General features: G+C 42.3%; 1 protein-coding gene across 3 annotated transcripts in view; it reads left to right on the forward strand.

Annotated features, from left to right (window-relative positions):
* Positions 1–15762, forward strand: part of PGM1 (phosphoglucomutase 1) — a 56753-nt gene that overhangs the window by 11945 nt on the left and 29046 nt on the right. For 2 of the 3 annotated variants that reach the window (XR_004974048.1, XM_036349621.1), the window contains exons 1-3: positions 8935–9249; positions 14569–14731; positions 15082–15228. Coding sequence is in view for 2 of the 3 variants with exons in the window: in XM_036349621.1 (XP_036205514.1) it covers positions 8950–9249; positions 14569–14731; positions 15082–15228 (610 nt within the window). In the remaining variant the exon portion in view is untranslated. Of the gene's footprint in view, positions 1–8934; positions 9250–14568; positions 14732–15081; positions 15229–15762 lie in introns of those variants that run through there. The other variant, XM_036349622.1, reaches the window with a different exon arrangement.

Below are 15762 nucleotides of genomic sequence, written 5' to 3' on the forward strand. Positions count from 1 at the left end.
TACATAAGTCTCCTTTTTCCCCCATTGACCTCTCCCCAGCTGCTCCCATCCCCCAGAACATGCCCTCACCTTCCTACTGTCTGTGTTCATTGGTTATGCTTATATGCATGCATACAAGTTCTTTGGTTGATCTCTGACCTTCCTCCTCCACCCACTTTCCCTCTTAGGTTGGATGGTCTGTTCGATGCTTATTTTTGTTCATCAGTTTATGTTGTTAATTATATTCCACAAATGAGTGAGATCATGTGGTATTTATCTTTCTGTGACTGGCTTATTTCACTTAGCATAATGCTCTCCAGTTCCATCCATGCTGTTGCAAATGGTTAGAGTTCCTTCTTTTATACAGCAGCGTAGTATTCCATTGTGTAGATGTACCACAGTTTTTTTAATCCATTCATCTGATGATGGGCACTTAGGCTGTTTCCAAATCTTAGCTATTGTAAATTGTGCTGTATGAACATAGGGGTGCATATATCCTGTCTGATTGGTGTTTCTGATTTCTTGGGATATATTCCTAGAAGTGGGATTACTGGGTCAAGTGGGAGTTCCATTTTTAATTTTTTGAGGAAATATACCTCAATTTTTTTCAAAATGCATCTCTTACCCAGCCTATGTGGCTAAGTGGTTGAGTATCGACCTATGAAACAGTAGGTCACAGTTTTATTCCTGGTCAGGGCACATGCCCGGGCTTGATCCTCAGTGTGGGTTATGCAGGAGACAGCCAATCAATGGTTCTCTCTCATCATTGATGTTTCTATCTCTATCTTCTCTCCCTCTCCCTTCCTCTTGAATACACACACACACACACACACACACACACACACACACACACATATATATATACACAGACACATATATATATTGCATATCTTAAAGAGAGTTTAAAAAAGAAAATAGTACCTACTCCTTAGGTTTGTTGTTTACCAACAAATTAGCAAGATTGTTTTTAGATTCAACCACACAAATCCAGACTGACATTTGTAGAGAAGGGGAATACCTTCCATAGTTTCTCTCTCCTCTGAGCACTCATAGGTCCCTTGCAAGCTCACAGGTTAGCACTTTTACTCCATTTTTAAATGATTTGTTGGCTTACCTATCTCTCTTTTAAGACCAAAAGTTTTTTGAGAACTTGAGCCTGTCATCCTCCCGAGGTGCCTGGTGCCTGGTGAGATGACTGCAGGAAGTTCATGTATGCAGTATCTGTCGAGTACATGGATGGATACACAGATGGACAGCAGACTGATGGATGCTAAAGGATGTACATGCTCTGAGGCAGCTGTTTTGTTTTTAATTTCAAAGTATGCTCCAGGAGTCTTTTTGAACCTGAGTTTCTGTAAAGCTCTAAGCCATCTGGCCCTTGTAATTCTTCTGGCCTTGCACCTTCTTTACGGTTGACTGTAATTTCTCCTTTTCTTTAAAGAACATTTCCTAGCTCTGTTAAAATGCATATACCCACTCATAGGTATGAAGCACAGCTACATTTCTCAGGTTGATTCAGGAGAGTAATAAAAGCTAACACTTATGTAGGGCTTATAAGGCCCTAGAACCAGCCGGTGCGAAGCTCCTGACCTTTATTAACTCATCGTATCTCTACATAACACACCAATGCATTAGGTACTATTTTTTAAACTGTCTTTAAGAGATGTGTTGTTTTTAAAAAAGGAAGTGTAATTCATATATATCATTCTATTAGCTTTAGGTGTGCAATACAATGATTCAGTATTTGTATGTGCTGTGAAATGGTCTCCACAATGAGTCTACCAGTAAGTAGCTACTATTTTCAATTCCATTTTATTTATTTATTTTTTTTATATTTTATTGGTTTTTTTTACAGAGAGGAGTAGAGAGTTAGAAACATCAATGAGAGAGAAACATCGATCAGCTACCTGCTGCACACTCCCTACTAGGTATGTGCCGGCAACCGAGGTACATGCCCTTGACCTGAATCGAACCTGGGACCCTTGAGTCCACAGGCTGATGCTCTATCCACTGAGCCAAACTGATTAGGGCTTCAATCCCATTTTAAAGATGAGAAAATGGGGGCACCCAGAGGTTAAGTGCCTTGCCCAAGGTCACCCACCTAGTAAGAGGTACTCTTGCCTGTCTCCTTGCTGTTGACGGGGGTTGCTCAGAGAAGAAGGGAGGGGTCTCTTCTCGTCCTCTTCTTCCCCGGGTGGGACAGCAGTAGGTAGAGCCTAACTCAGAGCTGGCAGATAGGAGCCAGCCCTACAGAGCCCCGCTCAACACAGTGACAGTGGCAGAAATGCAGTGACCCACCAAGAGGACTGTATCATCAGCCCAGAGGGGTGTCTCTTGAAATCCAAGGGTGGGGTGTGCAGTTGGGCCTCACCAGAGCCTGAGATGGGAGGAACCCAGGCTGCTACTCTGCTTCATTTTCCTCTCTCTGCTGATGCACTTGGTAATATAAGTTGGTGGTTATGTGTGTGTGTGTGTGTGTGTGTGTGTGTGTGTGTGAGAGAGAGAGAGAGAGAGAGAGAGAGAGAGAGAGAGAGAGAGAGAGAGAAGAGAGAATATATCTTGGTTATAAATTCATTTCTTCAAACTCCTATGAATATTTTGAGCTTATAAATACACTATGTTTATTTCTTAAGTTCTTTGTCTAACAAGCAAAATTTTAAAAGTATTCAGGTCGTTTTATGTAATCTAGCAATTATAACAGCAGATACTTGTGCAGGGCATCCTGTACCAGCGTGGTTTTAGGACTTTCTGTATCTTACCTCATTCAGTCATGACTGCAACAAGTGAGGTTAAGGGGAACTGTTATTCTCCATTCTTATAGATGAAGCAATAGAAGCACAGAGAGGTTTAGTAACTTGTCTGAGTTCACACAGCTAGTGACTGGCAGAGCTGGGCTTCCAAACCTGTCACTCTGGCCTTAGAGCCCATTCCCTGAAATATTACAGCAAACCATCTACATTTGCTGATTTAAACTTGTAAATAGGGTACATTCAAAGTTTTCTTGAGTGTTCCAATAATGTTTCTAATTTTGATAAAATTCTCTTACCCCCTTAAACTTAAAATCATAAGTAAAAATAAGTTACTCAACTACACATTATAAATTAGATTTACAAGACTAATCTGTTAAACTAATATCTCAGATGTGCTAATGTACTTAAAGTACCAAATATACTTAGATTTTCTTCTAAACTTGTTACAAACATAATAATACTATAAGTTTGATTTATTTTTTCTGTATACTATGAATTTGCTTTACTTCTTCTGGTCTATACTTAATTCTAAATCTTTCTATATTTAAAAATGCCCACTTCAAACCATTCTCTCACCCAAGCAAGTAGTAGTTACCTTCCCATTGAATTGGGGGTGACATTGTCAGCTGGCTGGAACCACCGTAGTCCAGAACAGCAGTGCCAACTGGGAGTCCTAAGGGGCTGTGTTCAACCACATTCCCTGATTCTCATGTCTCAAGAATCTGAAAACCCTACCCTCTTGAGAAGATTCACCAAACCCATTTTCTGCTTGAATCTTTTCTGAATTCTTTTCCAGTTCTTCCCATACATCAAGCCCAAAACTTTTAGAGATGACTAAATGATCCAGATCCTCCACATGTATCCTCATGTACTGTCCAGCCATCAGTCACAGTTCTATGGAGAGTCTCATGACACGACTGAATCTGACTAGTACCCTGGTTCTAGATTGCTAGGAGAGAAACTATGGCTGAGCCAGCTTTGGTTAGGTGCCCACCCCTGGAGATCATGGTCTGACATCAGAGTCCAGTAGTAGCAACATGGCCCCAGGAACCTAGTCCTGTGGGCTGGGGTGGGGGGCCAGTTTTCAGAGAAGAGAGGGAATGAGTGGAAGACAGTATGTGGAGAGGAGAAGGGGTCAGAGGAAAGAGAGATGTTTGGGTATTGTCTTCATGTTAGAGCAAAAGAGAACCCAACTAGGCTCAACTGGCCCAAGGACTCAGAGTTAAAGTCAGATGTAGGAGGCAGCAGAGGAGCAGCTCTGAGCAGGATCACACTGACCAGGCGAGGAAGGGATCCTTCAGAGCCACCACAGCTGAGGAAGGAGCCCTTTTTGCAATCCTTGGTTAGTCTGTTTCCAGTCTCTGCTACTCTAAGCTATTCAGTGCACCTCCAGAGCCACTCAACTTTCCAAAAAAATGTATGAGTTTACATTCCTCCTGCTTAAAAATTTCCATAGCTTCCGGTGCCTACAAAATAAACTTCAGTGTGGTTCATTAGACTCTATAATCCTTACCCCAATTGTTTCTCCAGTCTCACCTCTTTTTTTTTTTTTTAATATATTTATTGATTTTTTACAGAGAGGAAGGGAGAGGGATAGAGAGTTAGAAACATCGATGAGAGAGAAACATCGATCAGCTGCCTCCTACACACCTCTTACTGGGGATGTGCCCGCAACCAAGGTACAAGCCTTTGACCGGAATCGAACCTGGGACCTTTCAGTCTGCAGGCCGACGCTCTATCCACTGAGCCAAACCAGTTATGGCCAGTCTCACCTCTTGAGAGCCATAGCCCTGTACATGCACCTTTGGGGCCCTGCCGACGCCACCATGCTGTGGTGGCTCCTTTCTGGTATGATCTTCTAAGAACAAAGGTCCGTCACCTTTTTTACTATTCCCTCCCCTGCTCAGAATGTGAAAAACATTTTTTTCATATTTTACTTCGTTTTGTAGTTCACAGAGGCTTCCATAGACATTCAGTGTGGTCATTTTCACAAAAACCTTGTGAGGCAGGCATTGTTATCCCACGTTAGGGGTGAAGAAACTGAGAGTCGGTCAGGTGAGGGGACACACTTACTGAAAACTTGCTGTGTGCCAGACACAGTACTGAGTGTTTTCACCAATGTTTCCTGATTCAGTTTTCGGAACAGCCTTGAGAGCTATCCCCATTTTACAGGCTCAGTTCAGTTGAGTAACATGCCCAAGATTGTACCTCTCATACATTTTAGAGTCAAAGGGTTGAGTCCTGCATGTGTCTGGCTCCTAAACCTATGGTCTTCCCATTATCCTGCAGTGCCTACCCTGGGGCTGGCATTTAGCACATGCTTGCTTATTGGAGAAATGAATGACTGTTTCCCAGCTTGTGTGTCCTGTCACTGGGCTCAACCAGCCCAAGCAGTCAGGGGCAGGTACCTGCAGCCAGTCACAAGCTCAGGGCCTCTGATCTGATGATTCCTACTGCTTTTAGCCCAATTAGTAGCTTTCTTTCCAGTGCTTGTGCCCAGCTACAGGGTTAGCAGTTCTATCCTCGATGCCTACTCCTGGGGCATTTGCTAAAGAAAGACTCTTGGTATGAAGAGGTGAATCTGTTTAGGCCCTGGGCTCAGCCTTCGCACCATCCCGGTGGCATGGTAGTTAGCTACCCAATAAATATTTATCGGCAGAAAGAAACAAAGAAAGATAGAATGAATAAAGGCTTGGCAAGCCCACCATGTCTGCCGTGTTCTACTTGGAAGGCATCCTTGCTGATCAGAATGGGGGCTGGAGTCTTCGTGAGGCCGGGAGCGAAGGGGTTCATAACTCTGCCATTGTGAAATTGATTGGACCCAAGACCAGTATGAAAGTTTCTTGTCTGAAGGGAGTCATCCTTAAGTCCCCCATATGGTTTAAATGTAATTTGTGTCATTGTGAAGGAGTACTGGCAATGCAGGCAGATTCATTAGGCCAAATTGGGTTTGCTATGCTCGACAGTAACATTCCCGAAGATGGAGTTCAACCTTTGCTGGAGAACTCCAGCAAATGAGCTTCTTAATAGCTGCCCCACTTAGTCCGAGCGCCTGCGGGAGCTTAATGTTTTTAATGCCTCTCCTTTTTTTACCACACTTCACAGTCCATCTAACATTGCTGCTTCTGGTAATATTTTTATATGGGGTTGAGTACTTTAGTGGCCATAAAATTATGATTCAGGCCCATTCTTAGAATAGAAGCTTTTTTAGGGCAAGGCTTATGTCTTTTTTGGTCTGGGCTTGCATATTGACAAACACCAGGACAGACATAAGTAGTTGCCGAAAATGTTGCTCTCTGTTTTGGGTACAGAACTCTTTCCTTGGAGCCTTAGATTGGGGTGCACTTAAATGGCTGGGTGTTCATCCATGTGTGTGAGAGTCACGAGAGATGGGAATCTTCCCCAGTCCATGCCTGGCTGTGCAGCTGGCTCATATGCAGGGAAGTGAAAATGTACCTGTGCCCACACAGATATTCCATCCAAGAGGGGGACCCTGGGTTTACCTAGTGACCTCTTTCCATAGACATATATGACCTCTCAATGCTCACACACTGTGTTAAATAATTATTTCAATATGAAGATGACCAATTGGGGTGGTACATTTAAAAATCTCGAAATGAAGAAGCAAACCAATAATGAACTCCAAGGTGGCATATCAGGTATTTGGAAAGTTAAGAAATGGAATAGCGCCATTATTATTAAGTTTGCAGTAAGTGCTTTAGAAACATTATTTTAACCTTTGAAAATCAGAATATTTACATTTGGAAGACTTTCTGTATCAGTCAGTTTTCAGACCGTTAGAAACTGGCACGAGGCCCAAGCGTAGGCTTAATTCTAGAGACAGCCGTTACAATGTGAAAAGATATTTTAAGAAACAAGGTTTGGTGCACGTGAACACACACCAAGAAGCTGAGGTATCCTGGTATCGATGTGGATAAGGTCTTCAAGGAAACAAAGCAAGCATTCACCATCCTTTGAAACAAGATCTGTTGGAGCTCATGCTGCAGATGAACCCACTCTTATGTGTATATTTTTTGTGTTGAATATCTATTTTGAATTTGTATACTTACGCCTTGATTCTTCAGAATTTCTCATTTTATGGAATCAATTAACCACAAGCTATAAATGAAATAAATAAATGTGTGGAGGAAAAACCCAACAAAACGTGATTCTTTGAGCTCTGACTTCGGCAAGAGCGTCATGGGGATGGTGGCAGACCACCAGCAGAGAGCGTGCTGGAGTGTGTGGGCGGTAGGGCACCCTTGCGACCTAGTATCCCTGGACCTACCCTGGGATTTCAAGACCTCATTCAGAAAAATACCAATTATGTGGTTGGTTGTTCTGTTTTTCCCAATGAAAAGATTATTGGGTTGATATTTCATGAATCTGCATCTATTATTAAATATGTCAAGATGCATATGTTGGCTTAATCTGCAAGCCTATCTAAAAACCAGAGGAAACTGGGCACCGAACTTAAAAAATAGGAATTTAAAAAAAGGCATTGTAGTAAGTTGAAAAACAGTGGATGTGTAAACTGTTAATAGAGCAAGTTTACTTTGTAAATTAACGCCTAAAGGATTTTAGTTTTAAAAACTCTAATGAGCAAAAATAAGCTACAAAAAGTCATTGTCTTTTGGCCAACTGGTCTTCAGCTGGATAGCTGTGTCTTGTGAATTGTTTAAATGTTATATCTCCAGGTCTCCCCTGCACATGGACCAGCCCCATGTGTCATTGGAAGGAAAACAGGTTCCCTTGCTGGTAGCTGCTTTCTGCTCAGGGTGCTGCTGGTTTTGCTGGTCCTGCTCAGAACAGACCCGGACACGGGCATTCATGCCTCAGAGAGAGCAGCCTGCTGCTCTCAGCAGTAGCTCTCTTTCGGACCCTACTGAAAATCTGGAAAATATTCAGATTTTGTTTGTCAACAGATTATTCACTTTTTTTCTTGAAAACTTTGACTCCTCAGTGCATGTCAAATTCTCCAGACATGTGGTGTAACTAGTCCTGGTTTACTTTTTAAGCATCCTTAACAAGCCCGCCAAAACCTTGACAGGGGAGCTTAATTCACAACTTCTGCTGAACCAGATAAAGAACGCACATGCATGCATTTAAGTAGATTATTAATACAGTCTCAGGGATCAGATGGGGTGGGATGTCAAATTTATTCAGGCAGTATGTTTCGAAACATTTTAGGTTCTTCAAATGCAAAGGACTTAAACTGTTTGACTAAAAATGTTTTCTTAAAAGTCAAGACTATTTGAAACTGAGAAAATTAAAACACAAAATTTAATCTTACGTTTGTAGTATTTTTCTAAATAATAACTTGGTCAAACCTCGTACACTCAAAACACATACTTTCCCCCCTTCTCCTCTGCTTACATTTTCAAGGGTTTGGTGCATCTTCATTCCCACTTTTCAAGGAACCGACCAAGCTGTCAGTCATTCACGGCATATTTGTAGGTGTCTGTTCTTCTAGAACTGAATACTATTTTGTTAAATCCTTTGTGGTCAGTGAATAAATGTGTTCTGTTAAATGATTTTCCCCCCTTTTAACTGGAATTGCATGTGGGAAGTAAAAAAATCACTTGGGTATCAAAGTGACAGTGATGTAAGAAGTCCAGAGGTCGCTGATTCCTCACTTCCATTTTAAGATTGACCTTTAACTTGCTAGATGGCGTGGGACAACTTTAGCTTCAGATGGCCTTCTCAGTGATGACTGCCCAGAGACGCTCTGGTTTAAGGGGTGTCAGGAGCAGTGGGAGCCACACCAGGGTGTCTTATTCACAACCTGCTTCCCGGGTCTGCACGGGTTGTCTTTGCCTGGGCTGGGAGAGTGGAGTCTGGCAGCCCTCTGGTGTTTGTAACTGAAGTCTGCTGCACACAGCACCCTGCGCAGCTATCTATCTCCACCCTAACGGGATATGAGGCAAAAATAATTGAAGGGTATTTGGCTTGGTTGTGTGGGCAGAAGTGTCCTCATCAAAACAACTTGGAAGATTGCTTTGTGTGTGGATGTGGGTGGGTGGTGGCCCTGAACTCGTTCACAAGGGGCGACCACAACAAGGAATCGAGCCTGCTTCCTCCCTGAAGCCATTGTCCAGACAGGACGGCTATTTTAGTTACTCAGAGGATACTGTTGCAGCTTCAGTTTGTACAGGACTGTTTGGGGAACTCTTCACTGCTTTCTGGATACCCTCGCTGAGCCAAGTGGGGGAAATGAAAGATGAGTGATTTTGATGACTGGATTTTTGGGAAATACAGGAAAATGGAAGAAGGTCCTCTCCCTCTGTTGACTTTTGCTACAGCTCCCTACCATGACCAGAAACCAGGAACTAGTGGATTACGGAAGAAAACCTATTGTTTCGAGGACAAGCCAGGCTACCTGGAAAATTTTATCCAGAGTATATTCTTTTCTGTAGACCTAAAAGATCGCCAGGGATCCTCACTGGTGGTTGGTGGAGATGGGCGGTATTTTAATAAATCGGCAGTAGAAACAATAGTGCAGATGGCGGCCGCCAATGGGGTTGGTATACCGTGTGTTGTTGCGTGTCTGGCTGTCCACATAACCTCTGAATTGTGCAGAAATATACAAAAGTACAAGGACTTGTTTGGGGTACGCACCTCAGTTCTACTAACATCCAGTTAAGTTTCGCTGTGACTTCAGAGATAGACTACTGTGAAAATACTGCTGAAATTACATACCACATTGCGGTACAGGGACGTAAGTTCAACTTTTTGTGTGCTGTGCTCTGTACCTATTGCGTGGACAAGTACCTGTTGCTTATTAGACATTTAAAGCGCAACCCCAGCCGCAAGCTCTCCTATGTACATTCTAACTGGTTTTGAGGGCACTCTGTCCTTTCTCAGAAGGCTCTAACGTGCAGTGGAGAGAGGAGGATTTTGTTTTCTTTCAATGGCTTCCTTGTTGAAGTTCAGTCACTTGTCAAACAGGAAAACAAAAGCCAGGGCATGCTGTTATTGATGAATCCTGGGAGTCATGCGAATTATGAGGAGGGGATTGGAAAATGTTAGGTGTGAGCCTTCCCAGAGGACCTGTTACAGGGGAACCTGCTTATAATGACCTTGGACACAAAGAAGCCCTGTGTGCGGTGAACTTGTGCAGCCGAGTAGAGGTAACTCCTGTGAGACTGTACTATACGGCGGCTCTGCTAACGCTTTGCATTGGGAGAAACCTTGTTGGCCGAATTAACCAAATCAGAAGGAATCTTGTGCCAGAAAGCACTGATCTGATAATCTAACAGTTTGCAGAGTTCCACTGATTTATAGGAAGGTGGGCAGCAGCACATCCCTGTCTTTGCTCTGCAAATCCCTCTGTGAGACCAAAAATATATATTTTTAGCGTTTTAGATTATACTTAGCAATAATTTGGAGAACAAAGTCTTTTAGTACTTGTAAATTTAAAAAATCTTTTCTACTTCCTCTCTAGAAGCGATTCTGTTACTGGGACCATAATTTAGCATTGCCATCAAATGTGTTGGGCATTCATTTTCTGTCTATTTTAATCATATGCCAAGCAGGTGTGATTGCAAAAGCCAAATTAAACAACAACAAAAACACTATTGAATTAAAATTTTAAATGTTTGTAAATCCTATTGCTTATAATGCAAAGTTTCCTTTCTACCTAGTTTCAGAATCTGAATGCCTTTCATGTAAAAATTGCTGATAAAGCACTCACATATGAAATTATTATGACACATACCCATTTTTAAGATAAAATGTGACATGCTATAAATTTCACCTTTGAGGAGAGCTGCAAAGGGAATGGAATTAAGATGCTTTTAATCTTTTGAGGGAGAATGAATGGAACATTATTTCCCCGCATATATCTGGGCTGTTGAGTGCATCTGGTACACTGTCCCCTTTGCTGTGATGTATTTGGCTTCATTTCATTTTTGTGTGGAGCTGAAGGATGTGGAAGAGGTGGTAGGAATGTGTAATTCAGGCAGACTCTATAGACTTTCTCAGTTTTACAATCTGAAGGTTTGCTCAATTATACATTTAAGTGCTAATCATTGACTAAATATGGTAACCGCCTATGATGTGGCAACCAGCGCAAGCAATATTTTCATGCCTTTGCAAGGGCATTCTTTATTCAAAATAGCGTTGCCTTTAGAGCAGTTCTGTTACCCAAATGGATTACTTAACACATTTAGTGGGCCAATACAGCACTTTAATCTGGTAAAGCCTCTAAAATCCTATATAGTTTGATTTCTTTGTCTAACATATCCTAAATTCGGACTATTTTAGCATCCCTTTGATTGTGGGAGGAAATCTAAAGGAAAGATAATCTTCTACCACAGAGTTCAGGAGAAGTCAATGTTCCTTCCTCGCCTTTGTCAGTACTCACTCCATTCATGAGCCAGTTCTTGGGAGGACTTTTCAGCCTAGTGAGCTAAATGGAGATCATTCTTTTGTTTTTCCTTCTTCTCTTTAGTACACTTTTATCTGGTGCATTTAAGGATTATGGAATATAATTTGCCTTTGTTAGTTTCCCTTTGTTTTTGTTTGCATAAAGCTGTATGCAGTTATAGGGAATTGTAATGTACAAAATAAAATATTGGTGGTGCCGCATTTCTAATCCTGATATCTCATATGGTCCCCAGAGCTTTGAACTTAGAGGTACATTTAGAAATGAGACTTGAACCCGTGCATATGACTAGCAGGGTGAAGAAAATGGATCTTGTCTTTTGTGAAACATAAGAAGACACGAGGCCCTATTTTCAATTAAAAGGAAAATGTAAGTTTTCTCCCTGTCATGTCTGACTATAAAATATTGGGGAACAGTGAGGTATCCAGTTGGTGGTGTGACATGAGAGGCAGGCGGGAGTAGCAGGAGAGGAGAAGGGCAGGGAACGCTGGTGGAAGAGGGACTCTCCGTGCCAGGCTGAGGGGGTTCCCTCTGAGTCGGTAGACACTGGGACATCAGAGATCAGAGCAAGATGCATCCTTTCTTCTTCTTTATTTTTTTATGGCCAATCATACATAACAAAATTTTGCATTTTAACCATTTTTAAGTGCATGCTTCAGTGGTATTGATTACATTCAGTGTTCTGTCACCATCATCATTATCCCTTTCCAGCACTCTTTTATCATTCCATCCAAAACTCTATACCCACTAAACAATCACTCTCCCCCCTGCCCCCCCATGCTCCCTTCCCCCTAGCCCCTGGTGACCTCTGTTCTACTTTCTGCCTATGAATTTGACCACTTTAGGTACCTCATATAAGTGGAATGAGACAATATCTGTTCTTGTGTGTCTGGTTTATTTTATGTTTTCAAGGTTCATCCCTGTTGTAGCATGTATCAGAGTTTCATTCCTTTGTAAGGCTGAGTATTATTCCATTGTATATATATACTGCATATTGTTTATCCATTAACCTGTTGATGGATATTTGGGTTGTTCCCACCTTTGGCTGTTGTGTGTAATGCTGTTATGAACATGTGTGTGTAAGTTATTTGTTTGAGTCTCTGCTTTCTTTTGTGTGGATATCTCAAAGTGTAATTTCTAGATCAAATGGTACAGGGAAGCTTTTTGAGTTGAGGAGGGACACAGGACCATAGAAAGGCGAACTAGGCAGGCCCGAGGAGGCAGGCTCAATTCGGCCAGGGCAGAGCAGCAGAGGTACAGGTGGGAGAGAAGCCGGGGAGATTAGAGTCAGGAGCTGTTATAGTTCTTCAGACTTCCTTAACGGAAGGACGGTAACAGAGTGATATTTTCCCAACATCACGTTTACAGTTAATATTCCTGAGGGTGATGCATGGGAAAGAGTCTGCTTTGGAAGGGGATGTTTTGGCCAGCTGTGCCTCTTCTTGGACCCAGGAGAAAGAAGCTACTAAGGGCTTCCCTGCTTCCCTCTCTCAACTTTCCTTTTTACTATTACCCCCTGGTTTAGTCTCTCAGTCTCGGGCCATGACTGACTGTAGACATCACCATAAGGGATGGTAGGATTAAGGGGTGATTTGGGTGGCATAGATTCATATTCATTTATCAGTCTTCCCTTCCACACCAAATACTTACAAAATCTAAGTAAAAGTCAGTATGCTTCAGGTGCAAATACAATTTCCAGATAACTCCACCAGCCACTCTGGCTGATTAAGTTGCCATTTCTAAGCCTTGCCTATTGAAATCATAGAACTCCTCAACCATAGTCTTATTCTCATCAGAACCACACCTGGAAACTGCTGGACATGTGAGATGTTTCCATTTCCACTGTATTGAGTCAGGAAGTTTCAATGCTTTTGCCAGCTATTGCCACTGGATGCCATGTGACCTTGTCATGCCATCTATCCCAATGTCTACCATAGCACCTTTCCATAATTGCTTGTTGTTCTTCTGTTAGGTGGATCTAAGAATGAGCAAATGGGCAGGATTGTGACAACTTTGACCTCAGCTGCTTCATCTACACAATGGGAGGAGCCCTTGTGAGAATGAAGGGGAAGTGCCGTGGGCTGTAGAAAGCTCTCAGAAGCTCAGGATAATCATAATATTGATTTCACACTATCTTCAGGTTTCTCTAGTTTATAAAGAAGCCTATTTACAGCCCCTACCCTGGTCGTTGGCACTTCCTGAGGGAGGCAGGATATAACAAAAATATTGGTATAACAGAAATTGTTCGGAGATAGACTTTCGAGCCAAGAGGTGATTGAAATTGAACCAGCTGCTTCCTGGGAGGTGGGTGGTGGTGGAAGGGTGGAATTATAAGGCAGTGACCGATGGGAGGGTGACCTTTGGGAGGATGGCAAAGGTGACAGTCACAGAGAAACTTTCCAACGGAATCTCACTGGCGTGTTCAACGTGAGAAACACATCTACTCTCAAGTTGTTTCTTCGACCATATTTATCTCTGATGGGCCTGGAGGAAATAACAAATGGAAAATTTCAAAGCATCCCCATCCCTTTCTTGTCTCAGAAGGGAGAATGGAGGGAGGGCACAGACTCCTTACTTATAAATCTTTTTATGTGGCAGTCACATCTTCTCCAAGTATGTCAGTCTTCTCCATGTGTGTCCAATGTGGGTCATGTTGAGACAGACATAAATGACTATCATGTTAGTGAAGGAAGCTCTAGGAGCTGTGCTGATACCATCTTTGAGAGATATGGGAAGGTGAGTTAAGGACACAACAAAACTACTACCTGTAGCCCTTTCGTGTGGGTAGTTCTGACTGGTTTACCCAGTACTAACTCTCAGCATTCCAGGCCTTGGCCCAGAGGTCGCTCATACAGCACCTGACAGGCTACTGTATTAACACCTAAGCTTGGCTGGAAATGTAAATTCTGAGGTACATTCTGTAATGGACTTCATATAAAGTTTGCCATTTTTACTTTTCTAAACATTTTAATTTATAGAAGTCTTCTCATTGGGTTAGAATTCCTTTTAAGCTGAACTTATATTCTTTCCCCAATGTGGATGGAAAGTATGATTGAATTGGATAAAAATGTGGGTTTTCTCACACTCTTTCAGTGTATCCAAATTATGAACCTGGTCTGGAAAGACTCTGTTTTGCATATTCTTATGTTTTCTTGCCAGAGTCTTATAGTACAGATTATACACTAAAACTGCACAGTCCCCTAAAACTACTTGAAGGAATGGCTTTGTTCAACAATAAATAATGATTTTACTTCAATAATAGTATTATTTGTCAACAATAATAATATTCCACTTCAAAATAATAATAACCACCCAAGCTGTAAATATTCATTAAAGAACACCTTTCCTGGTCCAATAGGATAGTTCTTGGTTCATCTGCCTGTTGTACTGGGGTTTCTGTGTAGGAGCTCTGGACTCACTGATGCGAAAGTGTGTGTTCTGGATTTCTTCTAGATTGGCCGCTTGGTTATTGGACAGAATGGAATCCTCTCCACCCCTGCTGTTTCCTGCATCATTAGAAAGATCAAAGCCCTTGGTGGGATCATCCTGACAGCCAGCCACAATCCTGGAGGGCCCAATGGAGATTTTGGAATCAAATTCAATATTTCCAATGGAGGTGAGTGTGCTGTCATTTTGAGGATGGTCAATGTTATGTTCAGTAGGATAAACCACTGATCAATGCCGTGGGAGGCCAGGGTTCTGGTTCTGGTCCTTAGTCAGGGGGCTCTTTGTTTCCTTTTGGTGGAAATGAAATGCTTCTCATTCTGCTGTACCTGAGTGTGAGGAGCCAGGCATGAATGGTCACTAACACGGGATTTTCTTTTAGAAAACCCTGATCCTTTGCTGCCTGGATGATGAGATGAATGGCAGATGTGCGAGTGAAGAGGAATTGATGAGTTTTGTATTTTTTGTGTGTTTACATGTCAGCTGTACAAAACGACCCACTGTTTGCTATTTGGTTTCCAGGTCCTGCTCCCGAAGCAGTAACTGATAAGATTTTCCAAATCAGCAAGACAATCGAAGAATATGCAATTTGCCCTGACCTGAAAGTAGACCTTGGAGTTCTGGGAAAGCAGCAGTTTGACCTGGAAAACAAGTTCAAACCCTTCACAGGCATGTTTACCTCCCCCTTCCTCCAACCCCTCCTGCCCACTCCTAGTTCCAACTTGAGCGATTTGCCTTTCCAGGTGTTAATAATATGGGTGTTCAGCTTCAGAAAGATTGTGGTCACTGAGCCTTGCATGCATTAATTAGCAGATCTGGAATTGGGTCTGGGACTCTAGAGACCTGGCTCTCTGGGCACTGCGGGTGATCAGCAGTGTGACCCTGGGTAAGTCATTTCCAAATCTCAGCTTCCATATCTATAAAATGAATTTGGCTAGAAGACTTGTAAGATTATATTCATAACTAACTTTTATTGAGCTTTTTTTATGTGCCAAGCGCTTACCATTTATTATTCCGCTTTATTCTTTCAGTAGCCCTGTGAGGGCAGCACTGTCGGTATTCACTTTTTCCAGGTGAGGAGACAAAGGCTGAGAGAGCTTGAGTAACAGGCTCAGCTCACACAGGGAGTGAGTGGTAAGCCAGGATTCAAACCCAGGTGTGAATGATTCCAAAGCCTGGGTTTTGATTTTTTTTTTCCCTGCC

The sequence above is a fragment of the Myotis myotis genome, unplaced genomic scaffold (assembly GCF_014108235.1).
Source record: "Myotis myotis isolate mMyoMyo1 unplaced genomic scaffold, mMyoMyo1.p scaffold_m19_p_2, whole genome shotgun sequence".
NCBI lineage: Eukaryota > Metazoa > Chordata > Mammalia > Chiroptera > Vespertilionidae > Myotis > Myotis myotis.